The 17,269-nt window shown below is 50.1% G+C and overlaps 2 protein-coding genes across 2 annotated transcripts; both read left to right on the forward strand.

Moving 5' to 3' along the window:
- Positions 1-3,330: 3,330 nt before the first annotated feature.
- On the forward strand, positions 3,331-10,310 carry LOC137913850 (BLOC-2 complex member HPS3-like). The gene is made up of 24 exons (XM_068757480.1): positions 3,331-3,369; positions 3,867-3,952; positions 4,044-4,115; positions 4,186-4,279; positions 4,348-4,421; positions 4,492-4,704; positions 5,009-5,128; positions 5,202-5,316; positions 5,468-5,609; positions 5,693-5,775; positions 5,940-6,114; positions 6,348-6,429; positions 6,517-6,674; positions 6,755-6,856; positions 7,193-7,301; positions 7,381-7,586; positions 7,656-7,833; positions 7,907-8,140; positions 8,615-8,812; positions 8,935-9,117; positions 9,190-9,294; positions 9,394-9,600; positions 9,680-9,767; positions 9,851-10,310. The coding sequence occupies exons 2-24, from the start codon at positions 3,902-3,904 to the stop codon at positions 9,976-9,978; spliced, it is 3,117 nt and encodes a 1,038-aa protein (XP_068613581.1). The 5' UTR covers positions 3,331-3,369; positions 3,867-3,901; the 3' UTR covers positions 9,979-10,310.
- Positions 10,311-15,792: 5,482 nt separating this feature from the next.
- Positions 15,793-17,068, forward strand: LOC137913851 (BLOC-2 complex member HPS3-like). The gene is made up of 6 exons (XM_068757481.1): positions 15,793-15,871; positions 15,996-16,178; positions 16,251-16,355; positions 16,455-16,661; positions 16,740-16,827; positions 16,911-17,068. The coding sequence occupies exons 1-6, from the start codon at positions 15,812-15,814 to the stop codon at positions 17,036-17,038; spliced, it is 771 nt and encodes a 256-aa protein (XP_068613582.1). The 5' UTR covers positions 15,793-15,811; the 3' UTR covers positions 17,039-17,068.
- The last annotated feature ends 201 nt before the right edge of the window (positions 17,069-17,269 follow it).

Here is a 17,269-nt window from a genome sequence, read left to right on the forward strand (position 1 = left end):
CATTCTTTGCACATTCGATTATATCAACTATACCATTGCACTGCTAAATATCTGGTATATCTCCGATTGGTTTATTTGATCAGAACTAGGTGTTATTTGCCCAACACTAAAACGAAGCCGAGATTCGTTCTGTCACTGACGTCATATCCGGGTCGATGTCTTTCAGTGGGATAAATGCTAGTCCGCTAAAATGCTAGTCACAAGAACGGTTCTTTGTTTTCAGTGGGATGACGCAATGTGTGTTTGTAACTTTTAAATATTTCATTGGGGTCGGATTTCTCTATTATCTATTATGTTTAAAAATCTCAATTTTGTGTCATGAACACTTTAAAGAACAAATTCTACTTTTAGGCTTTGAGATTATATTTAGACAAAAGACGATTCCTTATATAATAGGTTTAAAAGACAGTGATGTCATTAGTATTTCGTATTTTCCGGTTATATTGCATACATTTATGTATATTTCTGCTTTCCATGACATTTATTTTTGCATTGGTATTCCTGTTCTTTAAATGATATTTGTAGTTTCTAGAGGAATAAAGGGAGGTGATTCTCCATTTCTATTGATTTTAAATTAACGGTACAATCAGGGAATCATTTGTTTTGTCTGCAGGTATTTCAGCTGAACAGGATGCCTTTTTAAAAAGCGACCAAAGATTGCCTGTAAAGAACCGAGTGAACAAAACGGAGTGAAGATCGATCATCAGCGAAGACTGCGAGATATCACCTGGAGACCCGGAATGAAATCACCCAGAATAAGTATGTATGTTTGTCCTCGCATGCTTGCTTCATCACAGCAGCGTCCAATTCCTTCAATCTGTCCTCCAGATTGTCCACAGCAACATGTCTGTAAGGAGGAGGAGGAGGAGGTTCCTGCTGATCAGCAGCTCTGGAAGGAGGAGATGAACTCCAGTATTGTCAAAGAGGAGCCAGAGCCTCCACGCGTGAAAGAGGAGCAGGAAGAAATCCCCACCAGTCAGGAGAGAGAGCGGCTTGGACTGAGGCAGGAGACTGGGACCTTCATGTTGAGTCCGACTCGTGGAGAAACAGACCACAGCAAAGATCAGACTCTGTTCCTGAAAGCTGATGAAGATGCAGATGAAGAGTCTGGAGTTCTCATGCCAGTTATTACCTCTGTGGTAGGAGCAGCAGACATTGACCAGCTGCTGTTCTCGAACAGCTGTCATGCATCTGGAAGCCATGATAACAGAAGAGAAACAGGTCAAGAGGATGTTGAATGTGATCCCACACTTCAAACCCACAGCAAAAAGGATGGAAAAAGGAGACCATATGTTTGCACAATATGCAGCAAAGCTTTCACAAGAAATAGTGACTGTCTAAAACACACGAGAACCCACACAGGTGAGAAGCCTTATAATTGTAAAACATGTGGGAAACATTTCAGACAGAGTGGTCAATTGGCAGTCCACATGAAAACCCACACAGGTGAGAAGCCTTATAATTGTAAAACATGTGGGAAACATTTTAGAGAAAGTGGTAAATTGACACGCCACATGAGAACCCACACAGGTGAGAAGCATTAAATTAGATCAACGTGGGAATCATTTCAGAAGATCTGCCCACGCTATTTTCTTCTAAAAATAGCAAATTACTATTACTTTCAGATCTATTGAACATGCCAGATTGAAATATTTCTTCAGAGCTCAGTTGAAAATGTTTATTATCAGATTAAAGGGTTAAGTCCAAAGTGCCACCTCGGAATTACTTGTTTCGTTTGACAAACAGTTCATAACTCAAAAGTTCTGATTATAGTCTGTCGACTTCCTCACATCTCAGCTTTGCTTCATTATTAATGGCATTTCTTTGGGTTTTAAAGTGCTGCTCAGACACAAGAGGCAATCTGATGACGGCTCTTTTAAAGAAGCAACAAAATGATCATTTAGCTGCCGCCTTAAATGACATTAAACAGATAATATATGTCACTTTAACTGTAAAATTAAACCTAAACCCTCATAACGATCACATTTATTACCAAATAACTTTCTCGTGCTGGATTATTTCTGGTCGTTCCATCACAAGACTCAAGACTCCCATTATTTTGTTTGCCTGGACGTGCTTTTTAGAAGCAAAGAATATGAATGCACAAAAAACAAAGTAAAAAAAAAAGAGCAAATAAAGTGTTTAATTGAAGAAAAAGCACCTCTGATGTTAAAGAGAGCTAAAAATAATCTGTGGCGATAATTAGATTGTCCTGGATAAAAGTCGTTGTGACTCCAATCTTCAGAGGATCAGAGATCAGTTGGCGTTTTGCTAATACCCCATCAGCGCGCTAGTTGCCCCCTGGGGCTGCTCAGAGTGCGTGTTGTTGCTGTTCACGCTGTGTTCATGTGTTCACCCGCCGGCTCAGCTGCTCTCTTCACCTTCAACGTCTGCTCCCTCGTTCATCACAATAGAAGCCGGAGTCAGAACCCAATGTTTTATTTTTGTTTATTTTTTGTAAACTTGTAAATAAAAAAATAATAAAAAAAACTTGTTGTGAACTGTGTATTTGGAGAATTCTCAGGGAAATTGGAAATTAAGGTGGAGCCAAACAAAGTCCACTCTGCCACCGTGCACACAGCTGGCCACGCCCACCCCTAATGGCGGGATGACGGCCTACTTTTAAAGTGGCAGCCCAGGCTTAGGGCGGAACCGTGACAGCGTGCTTCCGCTCTTTGATTTTTCACAGCAAAATGCCAGCCGTGCAAAATGCCCCTGCAACACAAGCTCTACTAACAGACGGCGACTGTCTGGTGCCGCAAAGAAAACGGAACATAAGAAGATCCAGACACAAGTGAACAAGTTACTTACAACAAAAAACACGACACACGACCTGGGCGCGCAAACCAGCTGCGGTCAGCACGGGCAAGGCGAGTAAAAAAAAAAAAAAAAAAAAGTCTTTTTTTTTTTTTTTTTTATCTGAGCACGAGCCATGTGCGATCATCAAAAGAGCCATAGGTTCCCGACCCCTGATCTAGGGGAAGGGGTACCTGGGAGGGGAAGGGGTTCCTGGGAGAGGAGTGTTTTCATAACTGAATTTTTAACTTGGTGCAGAAAATATATATCAAATAAATCAAACTGTTATTTTAATACAACAGTTCAGATATAGCAGAGTGTTGTTTTAGAGTGAAATGAGAACCGAATCGACCCTAAATTAAGCGACATGAACTTTCCTTGGATCGATCCGTGGAAACTCCTGCCCTCGTGTGGAATGTCTCAGTAAGACGTGATCTTGTGCTAGAATTTGAACCAATGAAAATCCGCCAGTGGGCGGGACTTTAGCTGACAGAACGCTTCCTGTTTCACAGCGTCCGATCAATAAAACAACGGAAACAGCCGAGTAGGAGGAGAAACGGAATCGGTCTGCTGGTATGTTGTCTTAAATAAATGTTTATTCTCTGATTAGATCGATTAGATCGATTAGATCGATTAGATAGAGCCATTGGAATCGCAAATTCTTCCATCTGAACTGGAATGAATCGCGCTGCCGTCGCTCACAAGACCTGCATGTGATATCGATTAGTGCGTCGCTGCGCCGCCAGCAGGATGGGGCGCAGACATGTTTGAATAATAATAATAATAATAATAATAACAATAATAATAATAATAATAATAATAATAACAATAATAATAACAATAATAATAATAATAATAATAATAATAACAATAATAATAACAATAATAATAATAATAATAATAATAATAACACTGCGGGTTTTAGTGATTCTGTAAAAGTTTAACTGACATTAAGGGAAGTTCATTCAAATCAATAATCGATTATCTGTAAGGGCAGCGTTGTTCTTCCTGCTCAGTGAACACTTTTCATGTCATTTGGGAAAACCCAAATATGTTAATGACGTCATCAGCCCTGCTGGGTGAAGCTGAAGGGTCCTGCCTGAACATGGTGCACGTGTACAACTGCCACCCGTTCTCCTCACAGCACATCGTGCAGGTGAGTGGAAGGTGCTGATTCAGACCATGCCCCCCCCCCCCCCCCCATCGAGTCTTACCCCCCCCCCCCCCCCCCCCCCCCTGCGGTTCAGGTGGAGCAGGAGCCTGGGCTCGTCTGCTGTGGAGGCGGGGCGCTGTTCGTCGTGGCAACCGGAGGATGCAAGGTCATCTTATTCTGAAACGTACCGTTGCCGCGGCGACCCTGTTGTGACGCGATGTGTCGGACTCTCGAAGGTGGAGGCCTACGACCTGGAGCAGGGGAGCTGCCCGCTCATCTGCCGCTTCGCCACCATGGGCGCCGTGGCGAGCATTCAGCACAGCAAGATGGGTCAGAATGAGCACAAATCGCATCAACACAGGTCATCACCTGGGTAACGCCCCCCCCCCCCCATCCAGGAGATTACCTCGTCACCATCGAGGAGAAGAACAGCGCCACCTACCTGAGGGTTTACACTAACTGGCGCCACCAGGTACGCTTTCTCCCGTTTACGTGACGTCATCTGGGATCGCTTAGACATGTCTGCCTGGCTTTCTGTTCAGGCAGAGGAGCGGGCCCGGGTCGGGGTGCGCTTGTTAGGCCACCTGCTGCGGGGCGGGTCCATGCGGGGCGGAGCCCAGATGGAGATCATCGAGATCCCTCTGTCGGAGCGCCCCGTCGCCGTGGCGTGCTGCGCCGTCACGGGAGACCTTCTGGTCGGGTGTGGCAACACCCTGGTTCTGTTTACTCTGAGGAGACAGAACCAGAACAGCCTGGTAAGGACCCAGGGCTCCGACCAGAACCAGCACAGCCTGGTAAGGACCCAGAGCGCCGACCAGAACCAGCACAGCCTGGTAAGGACCCAGAGCGCCGACCAGAACCAGCACAGCCTGGTAAGGACCCAGAGCTCCGACCAGAACCAGAACAGCCTGGTGAGGACCCAGGGCGCCGACCAGAACCAGCACAGCCTGGTAAGGACCCAGGGCGCCGACCAGAACCAGCACAGCCTGGTAAGGACCCAGGGCGCCGACCCGCGGCCTCAGCTTGAAACGACCAAATGTTTCTTTCTCCTAAACCCAGCAGATCCTCCAGGGCGCCGGGCCCGGCGCTCACCAGAACCCCGGTCCGAGTCAGACCGTCTCCATCCTGGATTTCGAACGCTCGGTTATCCTGCATCTGTCAGAGCTCACGCCGAAGCAGGTACTTCCGATTTGCTGTCTGACGGCTGAAATTGAAAGCCCGTCGTCATCCCTCTGCGTCCTCCGCCCACCAGGTGGCGCTGTGTGACAGCTACGTGGCCATGCAGACGGAGCTGGAGGTGCTGGTTCTGAAACTCGAGGCGTCATCCGAGCCCGAAGTCCAGGAAGAATCGCCCGACACAAATCAAGGTTGGTCTCAAACCACCTTCGTCGGATCCCGGTTTCTATTGGACGCTGCGACAGTTTCACCTCCTGTGCGTGTGTGCGTGTGTGTGTGTGCGTGTGTGTGTGTGTGCGTGTGCGTGTGTGTGTGTGCGTGCGTGCGCGGCGCATCATGTAGACGACCAGCCTGATTTCCTGGTCCTCCCGCGGCACCAGGAGTTGCTCGGGGATCGAGCTAAAGACTGCGGCGTCCACGTGAGCGTTGAGAGGACCGGGCTGGAGGACGGGGGACGGTCCTCGGTGTCTTACGTCCTCTTTAGGTGCGTCCACGCCAGCGAGACGTCCTCCTCCTCGTGGCGAGCCTCCTTTTCTCAGCCCAGCTGTTTTCTCTTCCGTCCTGCAGGAGTTTGACCCCGGACTCGTCCCCGGGCGGCGTTGCCGAGGAGATTCTGCTCCAGTCCCTTCAGCTTCGTCCGCTCTTCACCCGTCAGTAGCGGCGCTAACGCTAACCTTTGATGCCTCTAATGTCTTCTCCAGCTTCGCTGTTTGCAGGACGTTACGATCCTTACTGCTGACTAGCAGCGTTGCACGTGAACGATTGAACCGACGCGGCGGCTGCTTGTCTCCCCCCCCCCCCCCCCCCCCCCCAGGACACCAGTCGGCACCCCCGGACGGCCCGGCCTGCGTCTTCTGCTTCTTCTCCCTGCCCTCCTCCGGTTATCTGTACAGCCTGAAGGGTTGTGTCGAGCGCCTGTCGGTCTATCAGTACCCAGAGCGGGTGCTGGCGGCGGCGTTGACCGACCAGCTTCTGCACGTCATCACCAGGTAGGCGCGCGTTCTGTCCTCCGTCCAGCAGGGGGAGCGACGCGGCGTAGCCCGCAGCCTTCTGTTTTAATCACGCCGCTTTTACGCGGGCTTTCTGGTAAAGAGTCACGCTTTGTGCAACGCCTCTGAACGCCGCCGGCATGCGTGCGTGTGCGTGTGTGCGTGTGTGTGTGTGTGCGTGTGTGTGTGTGTGTGTGTGTGTGTGTGCGTGTGTGTGTGAGTGTGTGTGGCAGGAGTGCGTTGCAGTGCTTCACGGTGCGCTGCGCCGCCGTAGCAGCCAGGATGGACGACCCGTACATCGACACCACCGTGAAGGTACGAGCCTCGCCGCGCGGCGCCGTCTTCCTTTCGCCCACTTGCTCGCCGCTTCCCCCTTTGACCGACGCCGTGTTCTGGCTGAAGGCCTGCCCCCCCTGCAGCCTGGAGGCGTGTGCGCTCAGGATGCAGCTGTTCATCGGCCTGCGCTCGGTGTGTGTCGACGGCCGCCGCGTCGTCCTGCTGTCCACCGCCAACATGGAGGCACCGGAGGAAAGTGGGCGCACGCCACAGCGCAGGAGCCTGTAAGCAACATCACAGGAGGGGGCGGGGCTACACACATTTACACACCTGCTCACTGTGTGTGTGTGTGTCGTTATTTTAGTGAGTTCAGAGAGCACAATGTGCTGACTGGCATTTTCCAGGCGGTGGGAATCGATCCCACAACCACACCGGCTCTGGGGAGCCTTCTATCACGCCCCCTCCTGTAAGACAAACCCTAAGCCCCGCCCCCCCCCCCCCCTCCAATTGTCTGTCGCCTCTTCAAGGCCAAGCTGCAACACCAGGACACTAAATAAAATAAAAACACACAGAAATGTTTTCTGGCTTGTGATTGGCTCTCCCTGCCTTCACTGCGTGGATGTACAGCTTGGTCTGAAAGGGAAACTCGCCCGACAGTAACCTGCCTGATCCCTCGGTGTGCGTGTGCGTGTGTGTGCGTGTGCGTGTGCGTGTGTAATAATCTAACTTTGTGTGCATTTTAAATGATGTATCTGCTCCTCCCTTCTTCTGATCGCACTTCCTGCTTCCCTTTTGCCATCAGGAGCAGGAAGTGGGCGAGCCCCCCCCCCAGAGGAAGCAGCGCAGCGGGACTCGGATGGAACCTCTACGTGATCGACACCGTCCCGCCCCTCACGCTTTACAGAGAGCTGGTAACGCTCTGCACGCTCTTTAGCGTCTTCGTTTATGACTCTTATTATTTTCTCGTGGCTGTCTTCGGGGGGGCCTCAGGTTGAATACAGCCGGCGGTACGTGGCGACGACCCCCCAGGCCCAAAGCCTCCGACACCTCCTCAGTGAAGCGCACCTCCTCCTCCGCGCCGCCGCGCTCCAGCAGCAGAACCGGGAGGGCGGAGCGGCCGAGGGGACGGCCGGCGGCCGGGAGCTGGACGACGCCTTCAGACAGAACTGCGCTCAGCTGGGAGACAGTTTCAGCAGGTCAGAGGTCACATCAGGATCCCAATCCTCTTTGATGTGAAGCGACTGAAAGGCTGATTCTGCTCTCAGGGCGTGTCAGAAGGACTGCCACCTCGCTCTGCCGTATTACAGGATGTCCGGCCTGTCCGTCGAGGAGGTCGTCTCCAGGAACCGCCCACTTCCCAGCAGCCCTCGCTCCCACGGCCCCGGCTTCCTGTTCTACCTGAAGCACCACCTGCTGGAGGAAACGGCGCCGAGGCTGAGTCAGGTGACGCACCAACCGCGTGGACAGAAGCAATCTGAAGCCAGAGACCAATCAGAGAGAACGATCTCGTTTCCAGGAAGCAGCCGACGAGGTCGTAGCGATCTTCAGCCAATCGGAGCCCTCGCAGCTGGTCGGTGTGTGTGTCGGCCCCGCCATGGCGAACATGAGTCCTGCCCGGACGCTGCAGGCCTTACGGCGTGCGGAGGCTACAGCTGGCGTGTCTGTGGCGCGGACCATCGCCATGGCAACCATGATGCTGCTCCTGGACGAGCTGCCGCAGTTCACACAGCTGATGGAAAGACACGCGGAGGTTAGATTAGCGTGTGTGTGTGTGTGAGCGTGTGTTTGTGTGTGTGTGTGCGTGTGTGAGCGTGTGTGTGTGTGTGTGTGTGAGTGTGTGTGTGTGTTTGTGTGTGTGTGTGTGTGTGTGTGCGTGTGTGTGTGTGTGTGCGTGTGCGTGTGTGTGTGTGCGCGCGTGTGTGTGTGTGTGTGTGTGCGTGTGTGTGTGTGTGCGTGTGTGTGTGTGTGAGCGTGCTTTTTATAGAAACGTATGAAACTGCGTGTGTGTGTGTGCGCGCGTGTGTGTGTGTGTGTGTGTGTGCGTGTGTGTGTGTGTGCGTGTGTGTGTGTGTGAGCGTGTGTGTGTGTGTGTGTGTGTGTGAGCATGTGTGTGTGTGTGTGTGTGTGTGTGCGTGTGTGAGTGTGTGTGTGTGTGTGCGTGTGTGTGTGTGTGTGTGTGCGCGCGCGTGCGTGTGTGTGTGTGTGTGCGTGTGTGTGTGTTCAGATGCTGCTGGTGTACGGCTTCATGGAGGAGCCGAGGCTGTTGCTGCACGGCGGCGGCGGAGGCCAACACGGACACGCCCGTCCCACGGCGCTGGCTCGCCAGCTGGTTAACTCCCAACCCGGGCTGCTGGTGGCCGCCATGGTGGCGTTACACGCCAGCGGCGGCGTCCAGCTGCAACAAGCCGATCACGTGTTCAAGGTGTGCGATTCACAAACCCGCTGGCGGTCCCACGGCCAGCGGGCGCCGGGTCTGAGGGCGTTCCCGTCGTGTGTGTGCGTGTGTGTGCATGTGTGTGTGTGTGTGTGCGTGCGTGCGTGTAGGCGCTGGGCTGCGAGCGCTGCCTCCAGGTGGATTTCTGGGAGGCGATACTCATGGCCTCCTCACAGGAAGATGTCGTTCAGGAACTTCTGTTCAGGGTGGCGTCCGTCTACATCGACCGGCTGACGGACGCGCGCCCGGACCCTCCGCGGGGGCGCGGCCCGCTGAAGAGCGGCGACGATCTGGTAGCTGAACGGTTTGATTTAGCGCCCTCGCCCCCTCTGTCGGCCATGTTGAGACGTTTGTGTGCGTTTCAGATCAACTCGTGCTGCCATTACGGCGCTCTTTACCCGTGGCTGACTGTTCTCAATCCCGCTCGCACGTCCAACGCCCAACACCAGGAGGCGCCACACAAACTCCAGGTCTGTACAAACATGGAGGAAGGGCGATACAAAGACGTGCTAAAGAAGCTCTGGAAATGAGCGGGGACGTTTTCGTGACGTCTCTGTCCGCGTCTCCAGTCCCTGCTGTGTGGACCGTCCCTGTCTGTGGGCGCCGTCTCGCCCCTGCTGGACGGCCTGCCGGAGGAGACCTCCTGGGGGTTCAGCCTGCACCTGCTCCGCGCCACCAGAAGGGGGCAGTACGACAGCTGCATTGAAAAGCTGCTGGACCGATGTCCTCAGGCCATCATCGCCTACGGCAACCATCATTTCCAAGACGAAGACAAGGTCAGCGGCGGCGTCCCGCCCCCGCGCCGTGGACCTTCTCACGCTGCATCGCCCCCCCCCCCTTGTCTCACCTGTGCAGGTGTTGTGGTGGACGAAGCTGCTCCCTGAGCTCTGCAACAGGACGAGAGCGGCAGCGGATAACGGCATCCTATTGGCTGCTCTCAAAGGTAGACGTGACCCTCTGTGTTTAAACCCCGCCCCCCGATTTTAAACGCTCGTGGATTTTTTTTTTCCACCCTCGTCCCAATAGAGACGGTGGTTGTGGTTGCCATGGAGATGAGCCCAGCCGAGTTCCTTGAGCTGATCCCGGATGACGGCGCCGCCTCGTACTTCCTGCCTCACCTGTTGACATGTTGCCAGAGACACCTGCTGACCTGAAGCAGAGGAACCGCTGCCCCGGATCAATCGATCGGCTCACCGATCGGCTCCGAAGGACCTGAACGGACGTCGCTGAGATTGTTGAAAAGTGTCCAATAAGAGTTTTAAAATAAGCGAACTGTGAAAGTAGAATATCTGACAGCGGGACGGTCCGTAGCATCCGTCTTTTATCCAGTGAGCTCAGTATTGATCATATCACTCGTGGTTTCCATGACAACCCGATACTGTTGTTCTACAAAATGACCAAGATGACAAACAATGATTTTAGATTGTGATTGGATTTTCTCTGCTCGCAGGAACTTGACGTTACCTGAACAATTCAGTTTTGGTTGTCTGTAAACAGGATTAAATTATTTCACTCTTAAATCTATTTAGTAAACTTAATATTTCATATCTCTTTATCAACTCGATTTGCATCATGTGACTCTGACCTAGTTCCTTGCAGCGTTATAAACTTCTGGCAGCAGACTTGCTTTGCGTAATAACGCCGTAATAACGCCGCCGCAGACTGACGTTGCTTCTGCGTTCTGGATTTCACTTATTGCGGGTTATTTTTAGAACGTAACCCCCCCAAAATGAGGGACTACTGTATTATGATTGCTTGTTTTGTACCGTAGCTGTCCAACGCTGAATTTAGTGTTTTTACATCAGGCACCTTGGGCAGCTAAGGGGTCCTTGGGGAAATGAATGTTCCGTTATAACAACGCCCGAGTTCGTTCTGTTGGGTTTTTGAAGAAGGTGGGTCGGAGACTATCCGTTAACGATATTTTCCAAAACTGAAGAACCGGTTTATGGAATTTGGACATCTTGACCGGGATCCTCTTTACAAACCGGGATATATTTTAACGTTCAAAATTTACTGAACTGCGTGTGATGCGTCTTTAATGCCGCATCGCGTCATCACAGTTTAACCGGCGATAGCTAGCTTAACTGGATAGCTGCTCTGTTAGCATTCATATTGAATTTGACATTGAACTTAGCCGTTAGCTTCGCGCTAACGCTATTAGCGTCTTTTTTTCCAATCATTCTTTGCACATTCGATTATATAAACTATACCATTGCACTGCTAAATATCTGGTATATCTCCGATTGGTTTATTTGATCAGAACTAGGTGTTATTTGCCCAACACTAAAACGAAGCCGAGATTTGTTCTGTCACTGACGTCATATCCGGGTCGATGTCTTTCAGTGGGATAAATGCTAGTCCGCTAAAATGCTAGTCACAAGAACGGTTCTTTGTTCTCAGTGGGATGACGCAATGTGTGTTTGTAACTTTTAAATATTTCATTGGGGTCGGATTTCTCTATTATCTATTATGTTTAAAAATCTCATTTTTGTTTCATGAACACTTTAAAGAACAAATTCTACTTTTAGGCTTTGAGATTATATTTAGACAAAGGACGATTCCTTATATAATAGGTTCAAAAGACAGTGATGTCATTAGTATTTCGTATTTTCCGGTTATATTGCATACATTTATGTATATTTCTGCTTTCCATGACATTTATTTTTGCATTGGTATTCCTGTTCTTTAAATGATATTTGTAGTTTCTAGAGGAATAAAGGGAGGCGATTCTCCATTTCTATTGATTTTAAATTAACGGTACAATCAGCTGTAGCAGAAGATAACAGGGAATCATTTGTTTCGTCTGCAGGTATTTCAGCTGAACAGGATGCCTTTTTAAAAAGCGACCAAAGATTGCCTGTAAAGAACCGAGTGAACAAAACGGAGTGAAGATCGATCATCAGCGAAGACTGCGAGATATCACCTGGAGACCCGGAATGAAATCACCCAGAATAAGTATGTATGTTTGTCCTCGCATGCTTGCTTCATCACAGCAGCGTCCAATTCCTTCAATCTGTCCTCCAGATTGTCCACAGCAACATGTCTGTAAGGAGGAGGAGGAGGAGGTTCCTGCTGATCAGCAGCTCTGGAAGGAGGAGATGAACTCCAGTATTGTCAAAGAGGAGCCAGAGCCTCCACGCGTGAAAGAGGAGCAGGAAGAAATCCCCACCAGTCAGGAGAGAGAGCGGCTTGGACTGAAGCAGGAGACTGGAACCTTCATGTTGAGTCCGACTCGTGGAGAAACAGACCACAGCAAAGATCAGACTCTGTTCCTGAAAGCTGATGAAGATGCAGATGAAGAGTCTGGAGTTCTCATGCCAGTTATTACCTCTGTGGTAGGAGCAGCAGACATTGACCAGCTGCTGTTCTCGAACAGCTGTCATGCATCTGGAAGCCATGATAACAGAAGAGAAACAGGTCAAGAGGATGTTGAATGTGATCCCACACTTCAAACCCACAGCAAAAAGGATGGAAAAAGGAGACCATATGTTTGCACAACATGCAGCAAAGCTTTCACAAGAAATAGTGACTGTCTAAAACACACGAGAACCCACACAGGTGAGAAGCCTTATAATTGTAAAACATGTGGGAAACATTTCAGACAGAGTGGTCAATTGGCAGTCCACATGAAAACCCACACAGGTGAGAAGCCTTATAATTGTAAAACATGTGGGAAACATTTTAGAGGAAGTGGTGCATTGACAGTCCACATGAGAACCCACGCAGGTGAGAAGCCTTATAATTGTAAAACATGTGGGAAACATTTTAGACAGAGTGGTCAATTGGCAGTCCACATGAGAACCCACACAGGTGAGAAGCCTTATAATTGTAAAACATGTGGGAAACATTTTAGAGTAAGTGGTGCATTGACAGTCCACATGAGAACCCACACAGGTGAGAAGCCTTATAATTGTAAAACATGTGGGAAACATTTCAGACAGAGTGGTGACTTGGCAGTCCACATGAGAACCCACACAGGTGAGAAGCCTTATAATTGTAAAACATGTGGGAAACATTTCAGACAGAGTGGTAACTTGGCACTCCACATGAGAACCCACACAGGTGAGAAGCCTTATAATTGTAAAACATGTGGGAAACATTTCAGACAGAGTGGTAACTTGGCACTCCACATGAGAACCCACACAGGTGAGAAGCATTAAATTAGATCAACGTGGGAATCATTTCAGAAGATCTGCCCATGCTATTTTCTTCTAAAAATAGCAAATTACTATTACTTTCAGATCTATTGAACATGCCAGATTGAAATATTTCTTCAGAGCTCAGTTGAAAATGTTTATTATCAGATTAAAGGGTTAAGTCCAAAGTGCCACCTCGGAATTACTTGTTGTTTCGTTTGACAAACAGTTCATAACTCAAAAGTTCTGATTATAGTCTGTCGACTTCCTCACATCTCAGCTTTGCTTCATTATTAATGGCATTTCTTTGGGTTTTAAAGTGCTGCTCAGACACAAGAAGCAATCTGATGACGGCTCTTTTAAAGAAGCAACAAAATGATCATTTAGCTGCCGCCTTAAATGACATTAAACAGATAATATATGTCACTTTAACTGTAAAATTAAACCTAAACCCTCATAACGATCACATTTATTACCAAATAACTTTCTCGTGCTGGATTATTTCTGGTCGTTCCATCACAAGACTCAAGACTCCCATTATTTTGTTTGCCTGGACGTGCTTTTTAGAAGCGAAGAATACGAATGCACAAAAAACAAAGTAAAAAAGAAAAGAGCAAATAAAGTGTTTAATTGAAGAAAAAGCACCTCTGATGTTAAAGAGAGCTAAAAATAATCTGTGGCGATAATTAGATTGTCCTGGATAAAAGTCGTTGTGACTCCAATCTTCAGAGGATCAGAGATCAGTCGGCGTTTTGCTAATACCCCATCAGCGCACTAGTTGCCCCCTGGGGCTGCTCAGAGTGTGTGTTGTTGCTGTTCACGCTGTGTTCATGTGTTCAGCCGCTCTCTTCACCTTCAACGTCTGCTCCCTCGTTCATCACAATAGAAGCCGGAGTCAGAACCCAATGTTTTATTTTTGTTTATTTTTTGTAAACTTGTAAATAAAAAAAAAATAAAAAAAACTTGCTGTGAACTGTGTATTTGGAGAATTCTCAGGGAAATTGGAAATTAAGGTGGAGCCAAACAAAGTCCACTCTGCCACCGTGCACACAGCTGGCCACGCCCACCCCTAATGGCGGGATGACGGCCTACTTTTAAAGTGGCAGCCCAGGCTTAGGGCGGAACCGTGACAGCGTGCTTCCGCTCTTTGATTTTTCACAGCAAAATGCCAGCCGTGCAAAATGCCCCTGCAACACAAGCTCTACTAACAGACGGCGACTGGCTGGTGCCGCAAAGAAAACGGAACATAAGATCCAGACACAAGTGAACAAGTTACTTACAACAAAAAACACGAAACACGACCTGGGCGCGCAAACCAGCTGCGGTCAGCACGGGCAAGGCGAGTAAAAAAAAAAAAAAGTTTTTTTTTTTTTTTTTTTATCTGAGCACGAGCCATGTGCGATCATCAAAAGAGCCATAGGTTCCCGACCCCTGATCTAGGGGAAGGGGTACCTGGGAGGGGAAGGGGTACCTGGGAGGGGAGTGTTTTCATGACTGAATTTTTAACTTGGTGCAGAAAATATATATCAAATAAATCAAACTGTTATTTTAATACAACAGTTCAGATATAGCAGAGTGTTGTTTTAGAGTGAAATGAGAACCGAATCGACCCTAAATTAAGCGACATAAACCTTCCTTGGATCGATCCGTGGAAACTCCTGCCCTCGTGTGGAATGTCTCAGTAAGACGTGATCTTGTGCTAGAATTTGAACCAATGAAAATCCGCCAGTGGGCGGGACTTTAGCTGACAGAACGCTTCCTGTTTCAAAGCGTCCGATCAATAAAACAACGGAAACAGCCGAGTAGGAGGAGAGACGGAATCGGTCTGCTGGTATGTTGTCTTAAATAAATGTTTATTCTCTGATTAGATCGATTAGATCGATAAGATCGATTAGATAGAGCCATTGGAATCGCAAATACTTCCATCTGAACTGGAATGAATCGCGCTGCCGTCGCTCACAAGACCTGCATGTGATATCGATTAGTGCGTCGCTGCGCCGCCAGCAGGATGGGGCGCAGACATGTTTGAATAATAATAATAATAATAATAATAACAATAACAATAATAATAATAATAATAACAACAATAATAATAATAATAATAATAATAATAATAATAATAATAACAATAATAATAATAATAATAACACTGCGGGTTTTAGTGATTCTGTAAAAGTTTAACTGACATTAAGGGAAGTTCATTCAAATCAATAATCGATTATCTGTAAGGGCAGCGTTGTTCTTCCTGCTCAGTGAACACTTTTCATGTCATTTGGGAAAACCCAAATATGTTAATGACGTCATCAGCCCTGCTGGGTGAAGCTGAAGGGTCCTGCCTGAACATGGTGCACGTGTACAACTGCCACCCGTTCTCCTCACAGCACATCGTGCAGGTGAGTGGAAGGTGCTGATTCAGACCATGCCCCCCCCCCCCCCCCATCGAGTCTTACCCCCCCCCCCCCCCCCCCCCCTGCGGTTCAGGTGGAGCAGGAGCCTGGGCTCGTCTGCTGTGGAGGCGGGGCGCTGTTCGTCGTGGCAACCAGAGGATGCAAGGTCATCTTATTCTGAAACGTAGCGTTGCCGCGGCGACCCTGTTGTGACGCGATGTGTCGGACTCTCGAAGGTGGAGGCCTACGACCTGGAGCAGGGGAGCTGCCCGCTCATCTGCCGCTTCGCCACCATGGGCGCCGTGGCGAGCATTCAGCACAGCAAGATGGGTCAGAATGAGCACAAATCGCATCAACACAGGTCATCACCTGGGTAACGCCCCCCCCCCCCCATCCAGGAGATTACCTCGTCACCATCACTTCACCAGCTGGTTAACTCCCAACCCGGGCTGCTGGTGGCCGCCATGGTGGCGTTACACGCCAGCGGCGGCGTCCAGCTGCAACAAGCCGATCACGTGTTCAAGGTGTGCGATTCACAAACCCGCTGGCGGTCCCACGGCCAGCGGGCGCCGGGTCTGAGAGCGTTCCCGTCGTGTGTGTGTGCGTGTGTGTGCATGTGTGTGCGTGTGTGTGCGTGCGTGCGTGTAGGCGCTGGGCTGCGAGCGCTGCCTCCAGGTGGATTTCTGGGAGGCGATACTCATGGCCTCCTCACAGGAAGATGTCGTTCAGGAACTTCTGTTCAGGGTGGCGTCCGTCTACATCGACCGGCTGACGGACGCGCGCCCGGACCCTCCGCGGGGGCGCGGCCCGCTGAAGAGCGCCGACGATCTGGTAGCTGAACGGTTTGATTTAGCGCCCTCGCCCCCTCTGTCGGCCATGTTGAGACGTTTGTGTGCGTTTCAGATCAACTCGTGCTGCCATTACGGCGCTCTTTACCCGTGGCTGACTGTTCTCAATCCCGCTGGCACGTCCAACGCCCAACACCAGGAGGCGCCACACAAACTCCAGGTCTGTACAAACATGGAGGAAGGGCGATACAAAGACGTGCTAAAGAAGCTCTGGAAATGAGCGGGGACGTTTTCGTGACGTCTCTGTCCGCGTCTCCAGTCCCTGCTGTGTGGACCGTCCCTGTCTGTGGGCGCCGTCTCGCCCCTGCTGGACGGCCTGCCGGAGGAGACCTCCTGGGGGTTCAGCCTGCACCTGCTCCGCGCCACCAGAAGGGGGCAGTACGACAGCTGCATTGAAAAGCTGCTGGACCGATGTCCTCAGGCCATCGTCGCCTACGGCAACCATCATTTCCAAGACGAAGACAAGGTCAGCGGCGGCGTCCCGCCCCCGCGCCGTGGACCTTCTCACGCTGCATCGCCCCCCCCCCTTGTCTCACCTGTGCAGGTGTTGTGGTGGACGAAGCTGCTCCCTGAGCTCTGCAACAGGACGAGAGCGGCAGCGGATAACGGCATCCTATTGGCTGCTCTCAAAGGTAGACGTGACCCTCTGTGTTTAAACCCCGCCCCCCGATTTTAAACGCTCGTGGATTTTTTTTTTCTACCCTCGTCCCAATAGAGACGGTGGTTGTGGTTGCCATGGAGATGAGCCCAGCCGAGTTCCTTGAGCTGATCCCGGATGACGGCGCCGCCTCGTACTTCCTGCCTCACCTGTTGACATGTTGCCAGAGACACCTGCTGACCTGAAGCAGAGGAACCGCTGCCCCGGATCAATCGATCGGCTTACCGATCGGCTCCGAAGGACCTGAACGGACGTCGCTGAGATTGTTGAAAAGTGTCCAATAAGAGTTTTAAAATAAGCGAACTGTGAAAGTAGAATATCTGACAGCGGGACGGTCCGTCGCATCCGTCTTTCATCCAGTGAGCTCAGTATTGATCATATCACTCGTGGTTTCCATGACAACCCGATACTGTTGT

Source organism: Brachionichthys hirsutus, unplaced genomic scaffold, assembly GCF_040956055.1.
Source record: "Brachionichthys hirsutus isolate HB-005 unplaced genomic scaffold, CSIRO-AGI_Bhir_v1 contig_445, whole genome shotgun sequence".
Lineage (NCBI taxonomy): Eukaryota > Metazoa > Chordata > Actinopteri > Lophiiformes > Brachionichthyidae > Brachionichthys > Brachionichthys hirsutus.